Here is an 18,344-nt window from a genome sequence, read left to right as displayed (position 1 = left end):
CTCTTCTTACCGTTTGTTTGCAACTTTATTTTTTCATATGATACCAGTATACTTCTGCCTTAATTGTTTATTTACCCACTACTTGGCATTCCATTGACTAAGTACCGTAATTTACTTAGTCACCACCTAATTGATAGACCTTTAAGTGGTTTCAGGTTTTTTACTGTTCTGAGCAATGGTGAAATGATCATTCTTCTTTATTTGTCTCTGTACTGTGCAAACACTTGAGAGAATGTGTGAGGTGAGAAGCATGGAGTCAGATTATGACGGGGGAAGTTGTGGTTCTGTTCCCTCAGGAGTATGTATTGTGCTCTGGATCTGTCCTTGGGGAACCTCCAAAGCAGTGATCAGGCTGGTCAGAAGTCTAAAAGCCACATTCTAGTGGCAATATTCAAAAGAACTGGGGCTATTTCTCCAGATTTTACCTTGCAGTTCACTGCTTCCAGGTATCAGATGCTTCTCAGAGGGAGACGGAATAAGGCTTGCTTGTGGAATTTTAGACGGGAAGAAATAGGAATAATGTGTAGAAGTGAGAATTCAACAGACTTGGGTTAGTTTGGGTAGGACTTTATGGAGCAGGACTTTCTGATGATTGGATTATGAGTGGTGGGGTTTTCCATCATTGGGTGCATTCAAGCAGAGACTGAGGTGCTATGGAGGGGACAGTATGTGAAGCAAGTTGAACTCTAAGAATCATTCCAATTTTTGTTGATAACAGCATTCAAGACAGAGACCATGAGGCACTAAGGTGGGAATAGCACTAACTGGGCCAGGTTGGGAGAGGGATTGACTGACTGAGGGTCAGTTTAGGGGAGGTTGAGGCTGGAGGCGTCCTGGGGTATAGTGCTGGGAAACCTGGAGTGCTGAATGAAGCTGGGTGAGAGATCTGACCTCGTCTGCACTCTTGGTACAGATGGTGTGCAGGCGTATCGGTCAGGGGGGACATAGGGTTAGTGAGGAGTCTGAGGATAACTGTTATGGTGATTTAGGAGGCGGGGTTTATATGGGAGTCATGGTGATCCACGCAAGAAGATAGTGCTTCTAGCAAAAGGAATGGATGAATTGGAGAACCTTGGTGCTGTTTGATTGCCAGTCAGTTTGGAGATGGGTAAGCTGGGAGCAGAGGCTGGAGATGGCCTTTTGGATTTCATGAAGCAAATATTTATTAGGTGCTTGAGACAGAGCAGTGAATAGAACAGACAGATATCCCTTCCCTCATGGAGGTTACATTCTAGTGGGGAAGACAAATTACATAAATATATATAGTATATTAGACAGTGATAAATGCTAAAGAGAAAAAACAGGAAATGGGTATGTGATGTATCAGTGGTAGTAGGGTTGAAATTTTAGAGTGGCCAGAAAAGGAGAACCTTTCCCTTCAAACTGGAGAAGATGATTTTTTTTTAATTTATTTATTTATTTTGGGCTGCGTTGGGTCTTCGTTGCTGTGCGCGGGCTTTCTCTCTAGTTGCGACGAGCGGGGGCTGCTCTTTGTTGCGGTGCGTGGGCTTCTCACTGCAGTGGCTTCTCTTGTTTCAGGGGACAGGCTCTAGACGCACAGGCTTCAGTAGTTGTGGCTCATGGGCTCTGGAGTGCAGGCCCAGTAGTTGTGGCGCACGGGCTTAGTTGCTCCGCGGTATGTGGGATATTCCCAGATCAGGGCTCGAACCCGTGTCCCCTGCATTGGCAGGCAGATTCTTAACCACTGTGCCACCAGGGAAGCCCAAGAAGATGATTTTGAATAGAGACCTAGAGAGAATGTGAGAGAACAGCAAGCCGTGTGGGTTATATGAGGGAAGAAAATTCTAGGCATTGAGGTAGAAACAGGCATGTTTGAGGAATGACAAGCAGACCTGTGTTGCCAGAATGGAGTGAGCAAGAAGGTGTTAGGAGATCAAATTAGAGAGATCTAGATCTTTCAAAACCTTGTAGGCCAATGCAGAGTTTGGATTTTTTCTAAGCAGTGGGAAATCATTATTGGGTTTGGGTAGAGGTATGACATGACCTGTGTTTTAACAGGATCACCCTGGTTGCTGTATTGAGAGTAGCCTGTTGGGGTGAGGATGAGGGAGTAGAGGTGAGGATGGCGTAGGATAAGAGAGACCTGTTAAAAGGGGGTAATGCAATAAGCCTGGTGAGAGATGATGATGGCTTGGGCTAGGTAGTGCAAATAGTGAGGAGTTGGGGCTTCCCTGGTGGCGCGGTGGTTGAGAGTCCGCCTGCCGATGCAGGGGACACGGGTTCGTGCCCCGGCCGGGAAGATCCCACATGCCGCGGAGCGGCTGGGCCCGTGAGCCATGGCCGCTGAGCCGGCGCGTCCGGAGCCTGTGCTCTGCAATGGGAGAGGCCGCAACAGTGAGAGGCCCGCGTACCACAAAAAAAAAAAAAAAAAAAAAAGTGAGGAGTTGGACCTGAACAGCTGATTATAGGCTAGGAGAATCAGTGCGGGGATCATAACTCTGCCTCAAGATGTAGGGCCCCAGGGTTAGTGGGAAATCATTGGAGGAAGAGACTTTGGGGAGCAGAATCTGGATCATGGCTGTATTTGGGGCAATATTGGGCTTGGAACTTGGATTAGGGTCTGGTCTGGGGCCAGTAAAGGCATCAGAGTGAGATTCATTGGTCTGTGAGAAGATCAGGGTTGGAGTCTGGGTCTGGGGAACATTATTAGGATTGGGACCAATTTTGGGCGGAGGACTAGTTTGGGATCAAAGTTGTTGGTGGAGGCCAGTACACTTTTTCTGCATCTTCCCATCATATTCTTGGACCAGGGTTGGTTGTAACCACCATCTCCCATCCCATTGAGCTTACCCAGGGGGATTGGAGGAGTATGGAAGCTATAGGGCCTTCTCTTCCTTGGGTGTCATGGCAGTAGACACAGGCTTAGCCCTGCCTGGTTGAAGCCAGCTGACTTTACTACAAGTTGGGACCTACAGTCAGGGAAGGGTGAGGAACGTGCTTGATTCAGGTCTTTTTCCCCCCAGATGGCCCACTGCGTGACCTTGGTTCAGCTGTCCATTTCATGTGACCACCTCATTGACAAGGACATCAGCTCCAAGTCTGACCCACTCTGCGTCCTTTTACAGGATGTGGGAGGGGGCAAATGGGCTGAGGTGAGAAGGACTATGGGGGATAAAGTTGTGGAGGGAGGCTAGGACTGTTTTGGGTTGGAAGGTGCATGACTGTGATGCTTATTGGCTTCTGCCCACAGCTTGGCCGGACTGAGCGAGTACGGAACTGCTCGAGCCCTGAGTTCTCCAAGACTCTGCAGCTTGAGTACCACTTTGAAACAGTCCAAAAGCTCCGATTTGGCATCTATGACATAGACAACAAGACACCTGAGCTGGGGGATGATGACTTCCTAGGAGGGGCTGAGTGTTCCCTAGGACAGGTATGCAGAGCCAGGGATTAGAATCCTTCAGACACAGGTTAAGTAAGAGTGCTGTCAGATAAACCAGACTGCTTGGAACTTGGAGGTTGGGGTCAAACAGGACCTAGCCTTGTCTGAGACCTTGGTACCCCACCCACCCCTGCTCTGCCCCAGATTGTGTCCAGTCGGATACTAACTCTACCCTTGATGCTGAAGCCTGGAAAACCTGCTGGGCGAGGGACCATCACGGTAAGGAGGAACTCTGCTGGGGTTTGTGAACTTATATCCATGAGGAATTCATGAGATGATACAGTCTCCTGCTTCTTCCCCTACCTAGGTCTCAGCTCAGGAGCTGAAGGATAGTCGTGTAGTGACCATGGAGGTGGAGGCCAGAAACCTAGATAAGAAGGTGTGTGTGGAAGGAGGCCCTGGGAGTTCAAGAATTAAGCGGACAGGGGTGGTGTGTTGGAAGGGGAAGGATGGGAAGGTCTTTCATAGTGGTTGTCAGGTGCCTGAGTCTTAACTGCGGTCTCTGTGATATTGACAGGACTTCCTGGGAAAATCGGATCCGTTCTTGGAGTTTTTCCATCAGGGTGATGGGAAATGGCACCTGGCGTACAGATCTGAGGTGTGAGACCCCTGGGATTGGGTATGATGGGTAGGAGAGAATCTCCTGGGGCTTGTGATTACCAGGGTTTGGAGCACAGGGCTAAAGAGTCTGCATACGGGTAGGAAGAATGGCAGCTCCCCACATGCCAACACAGAGCTCACTAGAGGCCTTGCCCTCCACCTTCAGGTCATCAAGAACAACCTGAACCCTACTTGGAAGCGCTTCTCTGTTCCCCTTCAACATTTCTGTGGGGGAGACCCCAGCACACCCATCCAGGTGAGGAGCTTGCCTCCTGAGCGGCCTGAGCAGGGGCAGAGAGCCTGGGGAGGGATTTATTCTCACCTGCCACCTGCCTCCTGGTCTTTATATACACACACACACCTTCCCTCCTAGGTGCGATGCTCAGATTATGACAGTGATGGTTCACATGACCTCATTGGTACCTTCCACACCAGCTTGGCCCAGCTGCAAGCAGTCCCAGTGAGTGCTGGCTCAGGGGTCCCAGTGAGTGCTGGCTCAGGGGTTGAGGTGGGCCTAGGGGCTGCAGCTCCAGGGAGAGAGGGAGGGCAGGGCAGCTCCAATCCTGTCTAATGCTCTAGAAGTTTCCTACTCTAATTTTTCTTTCCTTATCAGGCTGAGTTTGAATGCATCCACCTTGAGAAACAGCAGAAAAAGAAAAGCTACAAGAACTCTGGAACTATCTGTGTCAAGATTTGTCAGGTGAGATAATAGCCCATGTGACCCAGTCTCTGACTTCTAAGCTCCATGACCCCAACCCCTTCACTCCAGCTATGACCCTGGTTTCATCTACAGGTAGAAACAGAATATTCATTCTTGGACTATGTGATGGGAGGCTGTCAAATCAACTTCACTGTAAGTTGCTTCATCAGGGGCAAGAGAACAGATCTGGGGTGCAAGGTGGCCTTCAGCTCCCCTCCTCCCCTCCTCCCAGGTGGGCGTGGACTTCACGGGCTCCAATGGAGACCCTTCCTCACCTGATTCCCTGCACTACCTGAGCCCAACAGGAGTCAATGAGTACCTGACGGCACTGTGGAGTGTGGGCAGTGTGGTTCAGGACTATGATTCGTAAGTAACTTTGTCTCTTGCCCGTCCCCACTCCCTGCAGATGCTTTAGCCTCGGGCTCATGGTCCTCTCACTGCTTCTTCCCCCATTCACTGTCTTCCCACAGGGACAAGCTGTTCCCAGCATTTGGATTTGGGGCCCAGGTACCCCCTGACTGGCAGGTGAGTGTTTTCTTCCCCTCCCCTACTCCTGTTTTTAGTTTCAGGGTCCTGATTTTGGGGGATGTGGTAAACTTGCTGCTTGGCACCCAGCTTTATGAGGAGTTGCAGGGATGTATCCTTACAGGCATGTATATAACAAATGCTCAGGACTAAATACCTCCTGTATGTTGCTTGGTACATATCATAATGCCCTTTTTCGTAGCACAAAAGTGGTCATGGGGAAAGAACCTCATTTTTTTTCTTGCCCTCAGGTCTCCCTTGAATTTGCCTTGAACTTCAACCCTAATAACCCCTACTGTGCAGGTAAGTCCCCAATCCTCCAGCGTAAGGTATATCTGTCCATATCTAGAGAGGCAAGGGAGAATGGGGGTGGGGAGATAGACACCTGACTCCATTGGCCAGAGGAGTGGATTTTAGAGCTAGGCCTCTGGAGTCAAATCTTCATCCTGCCACTTGATAATCATATGACTTGGGGCCAGTTGCTTAGCTTCTGTGTGCTTTGGCTTCATAATAAGACTAAATATTATAGGATATTGAATATTTAAGAAGATGCATATAAAGTTTGAAGCAGTAAGCCTGGCACATACTAAGTGTTCTCTAAACTATGATAGCTGTTATATTATTATTATCTTTGCCTAGAAGCTCACAGGGCATCAGTGGAAGCCCTGGTGCCTCCCTGCAGCTCTATTCAGGGTACTTTTTGCCCCACACTCTTTTGTCTAGAGAGGGCCAAACCCAGTGTTTCCCTAGCACCCACACAAGAGCAACAAGCTGAAGTGGAAAACTTGACCTGATCTGACCTGGGTTTTTATTTTTGACTTGGGTTCAGACTTAGAGAAAAGTTGCAAGAATAGTTACAGGGATTCAGGTCACTGGGGATCAGGGGTCAGGGCCTGGGTCACAGGGGCTGTTGTTTACCTTCATCCAGATTCCTCAGACATGGACATTTTACCCCATTTGCTGTGTCATTCTCTCTCTCACTCAGATTTTCTCTCTTCCTCCTCTTTCTCTCTCTATATATACACTTTTTTTCCAGAAATGTTTGAGAACTGTGGTGAATAATCCCTGCCCCAAGTTTGCCTCCATGGCCCCAACAACTTTGCACTCATCATCATCCGCATGGCCCTTTATCCCTGAATACTTCAGTGTTCCCTAAAATCAAAGACATTCCCTTACATAACCACAGTGCAATTCTCAAAATCAGGAAATTAACATCAATACAATACTATTACCCAATCTATAAAATTTATTCAAAATTTTCCAGTTGTCCTCTCTTTTATAGCAAAAGAAAATCTTGGATCACACGTTTCATTCAGTTGTCTTCCAGAGTTCTTCATGTCTTTCATGATATTGACATTTTTTAAGATTAAAGGCCAGATCATTTGTAGAATGTCCTTCAGTTTGGGTTTACCTGATATCTCCTCATAATTAGATTCAAAATATGCATTTTTGGCGGGAATACCACAGAAGCCATGCTGTGTGTTCAGGAGGCACATGATGTTGATTTATCCTCTTACCAGTCATATTAACTTCGATCACTTGGTTAAGGTAGAGTCTACCAGGTTTCTCTACTATACAAGTACTGTTTTTTTCTTTATATGTAATTAAAAAAAAATCTTTTTATGAAGTATAGTTGATTTACAATGTTGTGTTAGTTTCCGGTGTACAGCAAAGTGATTCAGTTTATATATATATATAAATACAGTTTATACACACACACACACACACACACACACACACATATATCTTTCTCATATTCTTTTCCATTATGGTTTATTACAGGATATTGAATATAGTTCCCTGTGTTACACAGTAGGACCTTGTTGTTTATCTATTTTATGTATAGTAATTTGTATCTGCTAATCCCAAACTCCTAATTGATCCCTCCCGTATCCCCTTTCCCCTTTGTTAACCATAAATTTGTTTTCTACGTCTGAGTCTGTTTCTGTTTTGTACACAAGTTCATTTGTATCATATTTTAAAATATTTCACTATTTATTTATGTGGTTGCGCTGGGTCTTAGTTGTGGCAGGTGGGCTCCTTAGTTGCAGCTCGTGGGCTCCTTAATTGAGGCCACCAGGCTCCTTAGTTGTGGCATGCGAACTCTTAGTTGCAGCATGCATGTGGGATCTAGTTCCCTGACCAGGGATTGAACCCTGGGCCCCCTGCATTGGGAGCTCAGAGTCTTAACCACTGTGCCACCAGGGAAGTCCCTGTATCATATTTTAGATTCCACATGAGTGGTATTATATGGTATTTGTCTTTCTCTTTCTGACTGACTTAGTGTGATAATCTCTAGGTCCATCCATGTTGATGCAAATGGCAATATTTCACTCCTTTTTATGGCTGAGTAGTATTCCACTGTGTGTGCATGTATGTGTGTGTGTGTGTATCACGTCTTTTTTTAAATTCTAATTTTTAATCATTTTTAATTAATTTATTTATTTTTATTTTTTGGCGGTGCTGCATGGCATGCAGGATCTTAGTTCCCCGACCAAGGATCAAACCCATGCCCCCTGCAGTGGAAGCACAGAGTCCTAACCACTGGACCACCAGGGAATTTCGTGCATTTCTCTAATAATTAGCAATGTTGAGCATCTTTTCATGTGCCTATTGGCCATCTGTATGTCTTCTTCTTTTTTTTTAATAAATGTATCTATTTTTATTTTTGGCTGCATTGGGTCTTCATTGCTGCATGTGGGCTTTCTCTAGTTGTGGCAAGCAGGGGCTACTCTTCGTTGTGATGCATGGGCTTCTCATTGCGGTGGCTTCTCTTGTTGTGGAGCACGGGCTCTAGGCGTGCAGGCTTCAGTAGTTGTGGCTCGCGGGCTCTAGAGCACAGGCTCAGTAGTTGTGGTGCATGGGCTTAGTTGCTTCACGGCATGTGGGATCTTCCCGGACCAGGGCTGGAACCCGTGTACCCTGCATTGGTAGGTGGATTCTTCTTTTTTTTTTTGTTTTTTTGCGGTACGCAGGCCTCTCACTGTTGTGGCCTCTCCTGCTGCGGAGCACAGGCTCCGGACGCGCAGGCTCAGTGGCCATGACTCACGGGCCCAGCCGCTCCGCGGCATGTGGTTTCCTCCCGGACCGGGGCACGAACCCGTGTCCCCTGCATCGGCAGGCGGACTCTCAACCACTGCGCCACCAGGGAAGCCCGGTAGGTGGATTCTTAACCACTGTGCCACCAGAGAAGTCCCTGTATGTCTTCTTTAAAGAAGTGTCTGTTTAGGTCTTTTGCCCATTTTTCGACTGGGTTGTTTTTTTTTTGTTATTGAGTTGTATGAGCTGTTTGTATATTTTAAAGATTAATCCCTTGTTGGTCGCATCATTTCCAAATATTTTCTCGCAGTCTGTAGGTTGTCTTTTCGTTTTGTTTATGGTTTCCTTTGCTGTACAGAAGCTTGTAAGTTTGATTAGGCCCCATTTGTTTATTTTTGCTTTTATTTCTATTTCCTTGGGAGACTGGCCTAAGAAAACACTGGTACAATTTATGTCATAGAATGTTTTGCCTATGTTCTCTTTTAGGAGTTTTATGGTGTCATGTCTTATATTTAAGTCTTTAAGCCATTTTGAGTTTATTTTTGTGTATGGTGTGAGGGAGTGTTCTAACTTCATTGGTTTGCACGTGGCCGTCCAGCTTTCCCAACAGCACTTACTTTTCTCCATTGTATATTCTTGCCTCCTTTATCAAAGGTAATTGACCATAGGTGTGTGGGTCTGTTTTTTTTCCTTTTAATTAATAATAAGTATCCTTTGGGAGGATACTTTGAGGCTGTATAAATATCCAGTCACTCATCAATTTTTACCCTCTAGTTTTAGAATCCATTGATGATCCTTGCCTGAATCAATTATCTCTGATTGTCAAATGATTCTATAATTTCTCCTTCTACATTTATTAAGGAAGAACTTTTCCTTCTCTCCCATTATTTAATATCTCTGTGGATTCTTATGTTATTAAATGGGTTATAATTCATTATTTTATTAAGTGGGTTATAATCTGATGCTCTCAGCACTCCTAGATTTGTTCAGGGGATTCCCCCTTATCTGGGTTTTAATTCAAACTGTGATTTAGGGCATGTGCCTTTCCTCTCTTTGGCCTTAATTTTCTCATCTGTAGGAGAGGGTTAAGAACTGTGGGTTACAGGGGTGATTGAATGAAATGCACCCAGGTTCCTAAATCTCCTTGGCCAGTATAGAGTGATGTCAGGACTGGCTGAATGCTGAGAGGCCCAGTATTTTATGGTATTCTTTGCCTTTCTTCTCTAGGCATCCAGGGCATTGTGGATGCTTACCGCCAGGCCCTGCCCCAAGTTCGGCTCTATGGCCCCACCAACTTTGCACCCATCATCAACCATGTGGCAAGGTTTGCAGCCCAGGCTGCACATCAGAGGACGGCCTCGGTGAGGGTCATGGGAGGTAGTGGGTGGGGAGGGGGGGACTTGGTCAGGGGCTCCCTTGAGGGCTGTGTAACAGGTGACTTCTTGTCAGTGTGGGATTATGTGGCTGGGATGTTTAGAGGGTCTGCCTCAGTATATGAATGGACTTGCCCTTAGCAATACTTCGTGCTGTTGCTGCTGACCGATGGTGCTGTGACAGATGTGGAGGCCACACGTGAGGCTGTGGTTCGTGCCTCCTACCTGCCCATGTCAGTGATCATCGTGGGTGTGGGTGGTGCTGACTTCGAGGCCATGGAGCAGCTGGATGCTGATGGTGGACCCCTGCGTACACGCTCCGGGGAGGCAGCTGCTCGTGACATAGTGCAGTTTGTGCCCTACCGCCGCTTCCAGAATGTGAGTAGGGACAAGCTCGGGGACAGAATAGATCTGGGAGTTTAGCCTTCCACCTCTCCCTGATGTGAGTGGGGATACTTACCCTTTCATCTGAGCCTGGGGCAGGGTTGGGTGTTGGATTTTGTATCCTTTCTGGGGTATGAAATGTAGACCTGGGGAAGCTGTCATGGGTCATCACTGAACTTGCCCCTCTTCTCCTTGGCAGGCCCCTCGAGAGGCACTGGCGCAGACTGTACTTGCAGAAGTACCCACGCAACTCGTCTCCTACTTCAAGGCCCAAGGTTGGGCCCCATTCAAACCACTTCCACCTGCAGCCAAGGGCCCTGCACAGGTCCCTCAGGCCTAGATTCCTTTGGAGGGGTAGACTGTGGCCAGTCCTCAGCCCTGTGTTCCTAAGGTCCCCTAACCCTGAACACACATTCCCTAGTGCTAGCATTTTATGTTTTACACTTTTATGCTTACTTTTATTTATACTTGCTATAGCCACTCTTGATCTCACCTGCTTGTCCCTGGAGCCTCTCATTCAATAAAGATCAATGAAGACCACACTTTGCTACCACTCTGTGTTTCTGGGTGGAAATCTGCTATTAGCCATGTTTACTTCTCCTCTCTGAGCTTATTTGTTGACCTTAGGGATTGCTGAGTGAAGGATTCATCTGATATAATAGCCCCACTCAAAGAAATTGGGTAATCCTGGCCACATATCTAGAGACACTGACTCTGTTTTTGAAAATGCAAAGACTGAATGTAAGCCAAATACCTAGCCTGCCCTGCCTCAGAGCAGAGCTGAGCTGTGAACACAGACAAGGTGGAAAGTGCTAGGGGAGGGGTGAGTTTTAAGATGGAGCAGGGGCTATGCTAGACTTCCTGGAGGGATGGAGCAGTGGTGGTTCTAGTCCTAAAAATAGGCTATAAGCCTGAATTTTTTAATAACTAATTTTTTTTCTTACTAGAAAATAAATATGTATATTCATTATAGGAAAAAATAAATATCACCCAAACTCCCACGTCCCAATAAAATATTTGGTGCATATTTTTTAATACTTTATGCATATTTTTAGTGATACATGTTTTTTGTTTTACAAAATTGGGATCATACCATACATACTATTTTAGTATGCTTTAAATGTTTTTAGAATGTGTGCTAGTTAGTACAAAATTATTTCAAATATAAATACTGTATAAAATAGATTATGGAGCAGGGTGTATTTTCTAGGTCTGACAGATTTTTCCCTAAATAGATATTATACTGTTTGCACTTTGTTCTTATTATATTTTGGGTATTTTATCCGTTAGAACTTACTGCTGACCTCATTTTTTCTAATGCTTATGTATTACTCTGTGTATGAGTGTACTATAGCTTATTTAGCCAATCCCTAATTTATCAAGATTGGGTCCCTTCTAGTTTTCTTCTGTTATAACAAACAGTGCTGTAAGGAATATCCTTCTACATTTTTCTGTGCATTTACAGGAATGTTTCTAAAGGATTTATTCCTACAAGTGAAAATGCTCAATCAAAAGATAGGAATATTTAACATTTTAATAGATATTGTAAATTGCCTTTCATAACAATTTTTTACCCATTTTGTTAATCTGACAGGCAAAAAAAATCTCATTTTTAGTTTGAATTTATTTATGAAGGCTAGGTATCATTTTATATGTTTATTTGTCAATTGTATTTCTTCTGAACAGCCTTTTTATAGATTGTTGTTGTTGTCCTTATAGCCCTTATTCTGTTACAGTTATTCAGTTATTAATACATGTTGAAAATATTTCCTCCAAGGCTATTGTCTTTTCAGTTATAGTATTTTTTGGTCTATGTAACTCTTCTGATATGGAAATTAAAAATTTTTATGTATACCAACCTAGCTTGCTTTTTAAGAAATTATCCATATATCATTATTTACTTTTCATGACATTAAACCTTCCCTTATATTACCATTTCTATTGTCTCCATATTATTTTTGTAGTGTACTTTATCTTCTTAGATACTATTTTCAGTTTTTTCCTTCATAAACAACAGTATGGTGGACATCCTTAAAGTATTAACTTAGATTATATCTAGGTATCCTTTGGATCCATGCTTAGAAGTGGAATTGCAGTGATTAAAAAGTATAGGGCTTCCCTGGTGGCGCAGTGGTTGAGAGTCCGCCTGCCGATGCAGGGGACACGGGTTCGTGCCCCGGTCCGGGAAGATCCCACATGCCCTGGAGCGACTGGGCCCGTGAGCCATGGCCGCTGAGCCTGCGCGTCCGGAGCCTGTGCTCCGCAACGGGAGAGGCCACAACAGTGAGAGGCCCGCATACCGCAAAAAAAAAAAAAAAAAAGTATAAAAAAATTTAAGGCTTGGGGCTTCCCTGGTGGCGCAGTGGTTGAGAGTCCGCCTGCCAATGCAGGGGACACGGGTTCGTGCCCTGCAGGGTCTGGGAAGATCCCACATGCCACGGAGCGGCTAGGCCCGTGAGCCATGGCCGCTGAGCCTGCGCATCCGGAGCCTGTGCTCCGCAACGGGAGAGGCCACAACAGTGAGAAGCCCGCGTACCGCCCAAAAAATAAATAAATAAATAAATAAAATTTAAGGCTTTTGGTACTTACTATGAAGTTGCCCTCTAGAAAAGCTGTATTAGTTCATTAGTTAGAAAACCTTAGGCTTTAAGAGTAATAACCCCAAAATTTAAACAGATGGATGCATGTTCCACTCCCCCCACATACTCATGCATTCCACTTTCCAGAGGTGTAACCACTGTTAATAGTCTATATATTCTTCCAAAACATGAACACACTACAAAGGATCCTAACAGTCAAGATGTTGCATGTTTCTTTGTTCACACTTGTTCCCCTTTTCTCCTCTTGGCCTGGGTAGAACTCATTAACCCTTTAATGTCTGTCTCCTCCCTCTTTTTCCCTCCAATTCTACTTTTGACCCTTAGAGTGAAGAGTTCTTGGATCAAGTCAATGAATTCTCCCATTTTCTGCAGCATCGTCTCTCCCCTATCAGGCTCCTTGAGGGCAGGGACTGGTAAATACTAGACTACCTGTACTGTGCCTAGCATAGTCGTGCACTCAGGTCCCAGTAAAGACAACCTGGGTAAAGGCGACCAGGCCTGCATCAACTCTGACTCAGATGCTTCCTAGAGGTTCTCAAGTCTCCCTAGTTTTTACCTGAAGGGGTAGTTCCTCCTCCACCTGCACCTAGCAAGAGTTGGGGTGAGAATTGAGGTGCACAAGCATGGCTTCATGCTGACTGGCGCTCTGCAAGAGGGTGGTAGGCTTGGGGTCCTGCTGTGTTTCAGCTCTTCGTTAGCTGTGTGACCTTGAGCAACTTTCCTGACCTGAGTGGCTTCCGCCTCTGGTTGTGAAGATTAGTTAGGGTAAGGCATATAACGTCCAGAGTACTGTCTTGTGCACATGGTAAACACTCCATAAACATCATCTACTGCTGCTACTATATTGATCTGGACTCCTCAAAGAGGGTGTTTTGGTAGACCCCCCAACCATGTTTATATACCAAAGGCAACTAGAGCGCCGCACACCCCCCTTCCCACAAGAGATCTCCCAGCACTGATCCAGCTTCTTTCAGCATAGACCTCCACTCTACTCCAACAATCAGCATGTTTAATGGGCCCTCCCTGTGGCACTGTCCCCTGCCTCCTCTGAGGTTTGAATGCCATGGGCTCGGACTCGATACAAGCATGTGAAATGGGGGTGGCCCCAGTTGCTTAGAATCTGGATCTTCACCTTGGGAAAGGCAGCTGGGGGGTCATTCTGGGGAGACAAATGGATCATGCCAAGGCCCAGTCTCCCAAGGACTGCCTTCCTCCCCAATCTTCCTTCACTGTGAGACAAACATACCTCTAGGTGGAAAGTCTGAATCTCAGATTTCTCCACATCGAAGGTGAATTTCCCCAAGAAAACTTCAGTCTCATCATCAACCTGGAGGCCCTAGTAAGTGAAGAATGAGTGGAGGAACAGTGAGGCCCAGGTGGAGGAGGGAGAGAGTGACTCTGTTTAGCACCTACTCTGTGTTCAGCATCTGTATGCATACTCTCATTTATTTTTTGGTGTTAGTATAGTGTGGAATGTGGGCTCAAAGAAATCAAGTTGCAAATTTTAGTTCGGCCACTTGCACTTCATAGGTTGTTGTGTAGATGCAAGGATATATAATCCATGTAAAGTACTCCACACAGAGTAAGCACTCAATAAACCGTAACTAATATTTGAATATGGTTATAATTATTTATAACCTACAGCAGCCTTGAGAGGCAAGTGGTAGTATCTCCATTTTATGGATGAGCGAGCAAAGACTCAGTAGTCTCAGTTTTCATGACTGCCTTGTGCTCTCTAGGCAAAAATCCCCCACCTCTTTGGCCTCAGCCCCACTTACATAGACTGCGAAGTCACGCGGGGCGCTCTTGGCTCCCCGGGTGTGTGCCACGCTGGGCGGTGGATGCTGCAGAGTGATGTCGCTCAGCTGCACACGACCCGGCAACTGGATCACCACCTGGCCCTGGTCGCCCTCAAAAGCCCAGCAATTCCCAGGGAACACATCTGGCTGCAGGCGGGCGGACAGACACACAGCCCATCAGAACCACAGGACAGGTTGACCCCATCATGGGCCCCGCCCAGTCCTCCAACCAGTACCTAGCAGGGCCAGGTCTCTCCAGTATCACGTTGTCCTCGGCCTCACCCAGAGCCTCACCCCAGACAAGCCAGGCCCCGCCTCCAGGACTTCTGCCCAGCAGGGCCCGCCTGGCGCCACGCCCTCAGTTCTGTTAGGTCCCACCCCAGGGGAGCTGCGGGGGTCCTTTTCCCAGAGTCCCGCCCCAGATCCCGTTCTGGGATCTAGGTTCCAGGCCCACCTCCAGGATAACCGTGGGCGGTCGCACATAGTTCCAGAAGCTGAAGCCATTCCAGAAGTAGGCAGTGTTCGCATCCTCGTAGTCGGGGGACGTCTTCTCTAAGTCGATGGAGGCTCCTGGAGCAGGGAGAAGCAACCACTCAGGGGCTCCTAGGCCTGACAGACAGCTGGGGCAGGGTCTGTCTGAGGTCGGTCTCCTGGAGCCGGTCATGTGCATAGTTCTGTCTGTGTCTCTGAGTCTCAGTCTCTCAGCGTCTCTGTGTCTTACCCACAGAGCTCAGCGCATAGTCGGGTTTCCGCACAAAGTCCTCACTCAGCCTCTGGAATACGAGTTTGGCCACTCTCTGAAAAGAGAGAGGGCGGGGCCTGGAGGGGTGGGGCTTGCAGGCAGCTTTTATAGTGGGGCAGAGTTCTCTGGGGATAGACTTTGTGGGCCCCGGGAGAAATTCCGAAGGCGGGGTTTTAGGCTGGGCCTTAAGGCTCAGGACCCAGGGAGTGGAGCTGCAAGGTGGGCCGGGACTGTGCAATGGGCGGAGCCACGGGGCCAGGCTCCTGGGGCCCGAGCTCCTGGACCCGGTTCTGAGAACAGGATGAGTCTGCGGGGCTCACCTCACTGTTGGCTGCGCGAACGCTGGCCACCTCCTTGTGGAGTTTAACCAGCTCAGCCCGGAGCTGCTGCAGCTGCTGCTCCTGGGAGCGCACGCGCTCGCGGTATTCGCTGCAGGCAGAAGGTTGGCACGGTGCAGTTGGCTCCCCGTCCCCCTGGACACTTCAGCACCTTTGAGGCCCCCAACTCCCCACCCCAGGTGCCCTCTCTCACCTTAGAGTCAGCATCTCCTTAGGTTCCTGTTGGAGGGAGGAGGGAGGGACAAAATACAGTGCTGCTGAGCTCCCACCCACCTCTGTTCCCACCTCAGTGTGGGAGGCCAGACTCAAAAAGCCTTGCTTCTGAGGACTGCCAACCCCTGTCCCCCTGGCCTGTCCTTCCAGGACCTCTCAGAGACACACCCTCAAGCACCTTTGGGCACAATCCCTCAGAAATCTCCTGTTTATATCCAGCCATTCCTTAGGGTTATAGCTTCCAGCACTGCCCCGCTCCCAGCGGCCCAGGGGACTCCACACAACCTCCAGGTTCACAGCCTGCCAACCACCCACCCCGGGACAGTCTCCCCGACTCACATTCTCCAAAGGAGGGGCCAGGTACAGGAGCCCCCACCAGAGTGCTGGAGAAAGAGGGGGCTGGTCTCAGGGGAAGGAAAGGGAGAGGGTTTCCTTGGCATAAAGGGGACAGTGGGGAGACAAGAGGCTTGAAGGGGCTGAGTCTGAGGGGGGACTAGAAGGCTCTGAAGGGGACTGTGAGGAGCTGTGAGCCTCTGAAGAGACTGAGTGGGCTGAAGGGTACAGGAGAGAATGTACCAGGTTTGCCTCCAAAGCAGCCAGGGCTGGGGCCCTAGGGAATTCGCCGCCCTCTCACCTGCCAGAAAGAGGCTCAGCAGTGACACAGCCGTGAGCAGGAAGCGGATGGAACAGACCTCCCTGAAGAACCGGAGGCAGGCTGAGGCCCCGATACCCTAGCGAACCCCACGGACCCCACCCCAGTGTCCTAGACCCAGCTCCTGTGAGCACCGGTGTGAATCGGCTCAAGCCTCAGCCGGGTCTGGCCCTGCTCCCCACCCCCTCAAGGAGCAGCCCCTGGGGCTCCCCTTTTCCTCCCTCTGACCTGTACACACTGACCAGCACACCTCCTACCAGGGATAACAACATGCTCAGCACCTGGAAGAGTGGGCCTGAGGAGAAGAGAGGGGGCTCAGAGAAGGGACTAGGCTTAGGGAGGGGGAGAGGTGAGGGGCTCACAGAGAGTGGTGTTCGAGGTTCAAGAAGGGGCTTAGGAAGGGGGCTCAGGGACAGGGGCTCAGGAACAGCGGTGTGGGCTAGGAGAATTAGATGCGGGCAAGGAGAATGAGTTGGATTCTCATTCTTAGGGAAGATGGATCGGGCTCAGAGAAAGGGCTGGAGAATCAGACACGGGCCGGGGGCTCAGAACTGAAAACAGGGCCCCAGAGGTGAGAAATGGAATTCGGAGAGGGGGGCCAGAGGGTCAGAGGGGATCTGGGCTGGGCTGGCCTGGCCCGTACTCAGGAAGCTCCTGGACACTCGCGGGGGAGGTATCTCCTGCCTCAGATCCAGAGTCGAGAGGTCGAGCTGCTCCTCAGGGACACCGGGAGAGCCAGCCGATTCTGGGCCTTGCGCACCGCAGGCCCGCTGTTTCCCCGGCACCTGGCCGCAGGTTCCCCAGCCCAGAAGCAGAGCAGCCTCAGAGGCTTTGGTCCCACTGGAGCCCCATCCCGGGTCTCTCGCAGCACTCTGAGGCCCTGCTCCCAGAAAGCTCAGTCTAGCCGTGGTCCCACCTCCCAAACGGTGGCCCCGCCCCCAGCCTTAGGTCTTGATACAGCCCCATTTCCCTGGTAGCCAACTCATGCTAACACCGAGGCCGCTCCTCCTCAGTGGTGCCCAATCACAGGACTCGCCCCGCCCCTCCCCAGGACCGTCCACCACACCGAGGCCCCCCCCCTTGGGGCATCTTATCTAGTGCCTCCTCTTTTCACCCTACAGGTCCCGCCCCTTAGGAGGCACCCAGAGAGTTTTATTCCGCTTCCGCGCCAAGCCCCACCCCTTAGGCCCCACCCACTCCCTCCTCTCACCCAGGTTCGACCCTGCCCGCACCCGAGGCCCCGCCCCTCACGGTTGCCGAGCCACAGGCGGCCGGCCCGTTGTGGCTCCGAGGCCGGCTTCAGCCGAGAGCTTTCATCCCTTGTGGTTCTTCCGGGCACTCCAGCGCTCAAGGCGGGCTCACCGCAGCTAGAGCCCCGGGCTCTTCTGACCTCGGGCTCCCCGGGCTCCGGCTCAGCTGACCGGTGCCTGCAGCTGTCCCGCGAGATGACGCTCACAGAGCTGTTGCTGTTGTTGCTGTAGAAGTTGGGCGTGTGCTTGTGCGGGAACGCGGCAGAGCCCGGGCGGCGGCTTCGCCGCATCCTGACCCTGGGCTGCCCCCCTCACGGACGCCAAAGCCACCTCCTGAGCCGCCAAGGCCCTCGGCCCTCCCTCAGCAGGTGCGTGCCGCCGGGACCCCAGGGACTCTGCGTGCAGCCAGCGTGCCCCGCGGCCTGACCCAACCAACCCTCTCCCCTCTATCTGGGCCTGGCTGCTGACTTCATAGAGGAGACCAGGGTCTCCGCCGAACGCTCTGGTGTGGCGTCACAGAGCTAGTCGTGACGTCACTGGGGAGCCTTGGCAGTCTCTCTTATTCTTTCCCAGGTTAAAGCAAGCAATGACATCACAGCACTTCCCAGAACACCCCGTCCAAAGCTACACTCTGTGTAAAAGAATTTCTATCCCCCTTCCTGCTTTGTTTTTCTCCTTAGCACTTATTACTGACATGCTATGTGTTTTCTTTTTCTTTCTTTTTCTTTT

General features: G+C 49.1%; 2 protein-coding genes across 3 annotated transcripts; one reads left to right on the top strand and one right to left on the bottom strand.

The window, feature by feature from the left end:
- The first annotated feature begins 1,338 nt into the window (after positions 1–1,338).
- On the top strand, positions 1,339–10,398 carry CPNE1 (copine 1). Of its 2 annotated transcripts, none has more exons than XM_079719650.1 (15): positions 1,339–3,113; positions 3,212–3,391; positions 3,545–3,619; positions 3,708–3,779; positions 3,918–3,998; positions 4,167–4,256; positions 4,374–4,460; positions 4,614–4,700; positions 4,794–4,853; positions 4,933–5,066; positions 5,171–5,225; positions 5,477–5,528; positions 9,492–9,625; positions 9,782–10,015; positions 10,221–10,398. In XM_079719650.1, exons 1-15 carry the CDS (start codon positions 2,985–2,987, stop codon positions 10,359–10,361), a joined length of 1,611 nt encoding a protein of 536 aa, XP_079575776.1. In that variant the 5' UTR covers positions 1,339–2,984; the 3' UTR covers positions 10,362–10,398. The 2 variants fall into 2 exon arrangements, with proteins under 2 accessions (XP_079575776.1, XP_079575775.1); XM_079719649.1 differs by having other exon boundaries at positions 9,779–10,015.
- A 3,215-nt stretch (positions 10,399–13,613) lies between these two features.
- On the bottom strand, positions 13,614–17,920 carry SPAG4 (sperm associated antigen 4). Its single transcript, XM_079719965.1, is given in 13 exon segments — positions 13,614–13,780; positions 13,868–13,957; positions 14,400–14,567; positions 14,875–14,990; positions 15,142–15,217; positions 15,483–15,591; positions 15,694–15,719; positions 16,053–16,096; positions 16,348–16,409; positions 16,594–16,660; positions 17,009–17,110; positions 17,598–17,659; positions 17,661–17,920. Coding segments are annotated over 13 exon segments (1,317 nt in total). The 5' UTR covers positions 17,906–17,920; the 3' UTR covers positions 13,614–13,630.
- Between the last annotated feature and the right edge of the window lie 424 nt (positions 17,921–18,344).

Source organism: Hyperoodon ampullatus (assembly GCF_949752795.1).
Source record: "Hyperoodon ampullatus genome assembly, chromosome: 14".
Classification (NCBI taxonomy): domain Eukaryota; kingdom Metazoa; phylum Chordata; class Mammalia; order Artiodactyla; family Ziphiidae; genus Hyperoodon; species Hyperoodon ampullatus.
Note: the sequence above shows the minus strand (reverse complement) of the source record. Positions and strands in the feature narration are given on the sequence as shown.

Coding starts and splice junctions, on each gene's coding strand:
- CPNE1 (XM_079719649.1), top strand. CDS start 2,985: ATGGCCCACTGCGTGACCTTGGTTCAGCTGTCCATTTCATGTGACCAC. Junction 3,114..3,211: donor GAGGGGGCAAATGGGCTGAG/GTGAGAAGGACT, acceptor TTCTGCCCACAG/CTTGGCCGGACTGAGCGAGT. Junction 3,780..3,917: donor CCAGAAACCTAGATAAGAAG/GTGTGTGTGGAA, acceptor TGATATTGACAG/GACTTCCTGGGAAAATCGGA.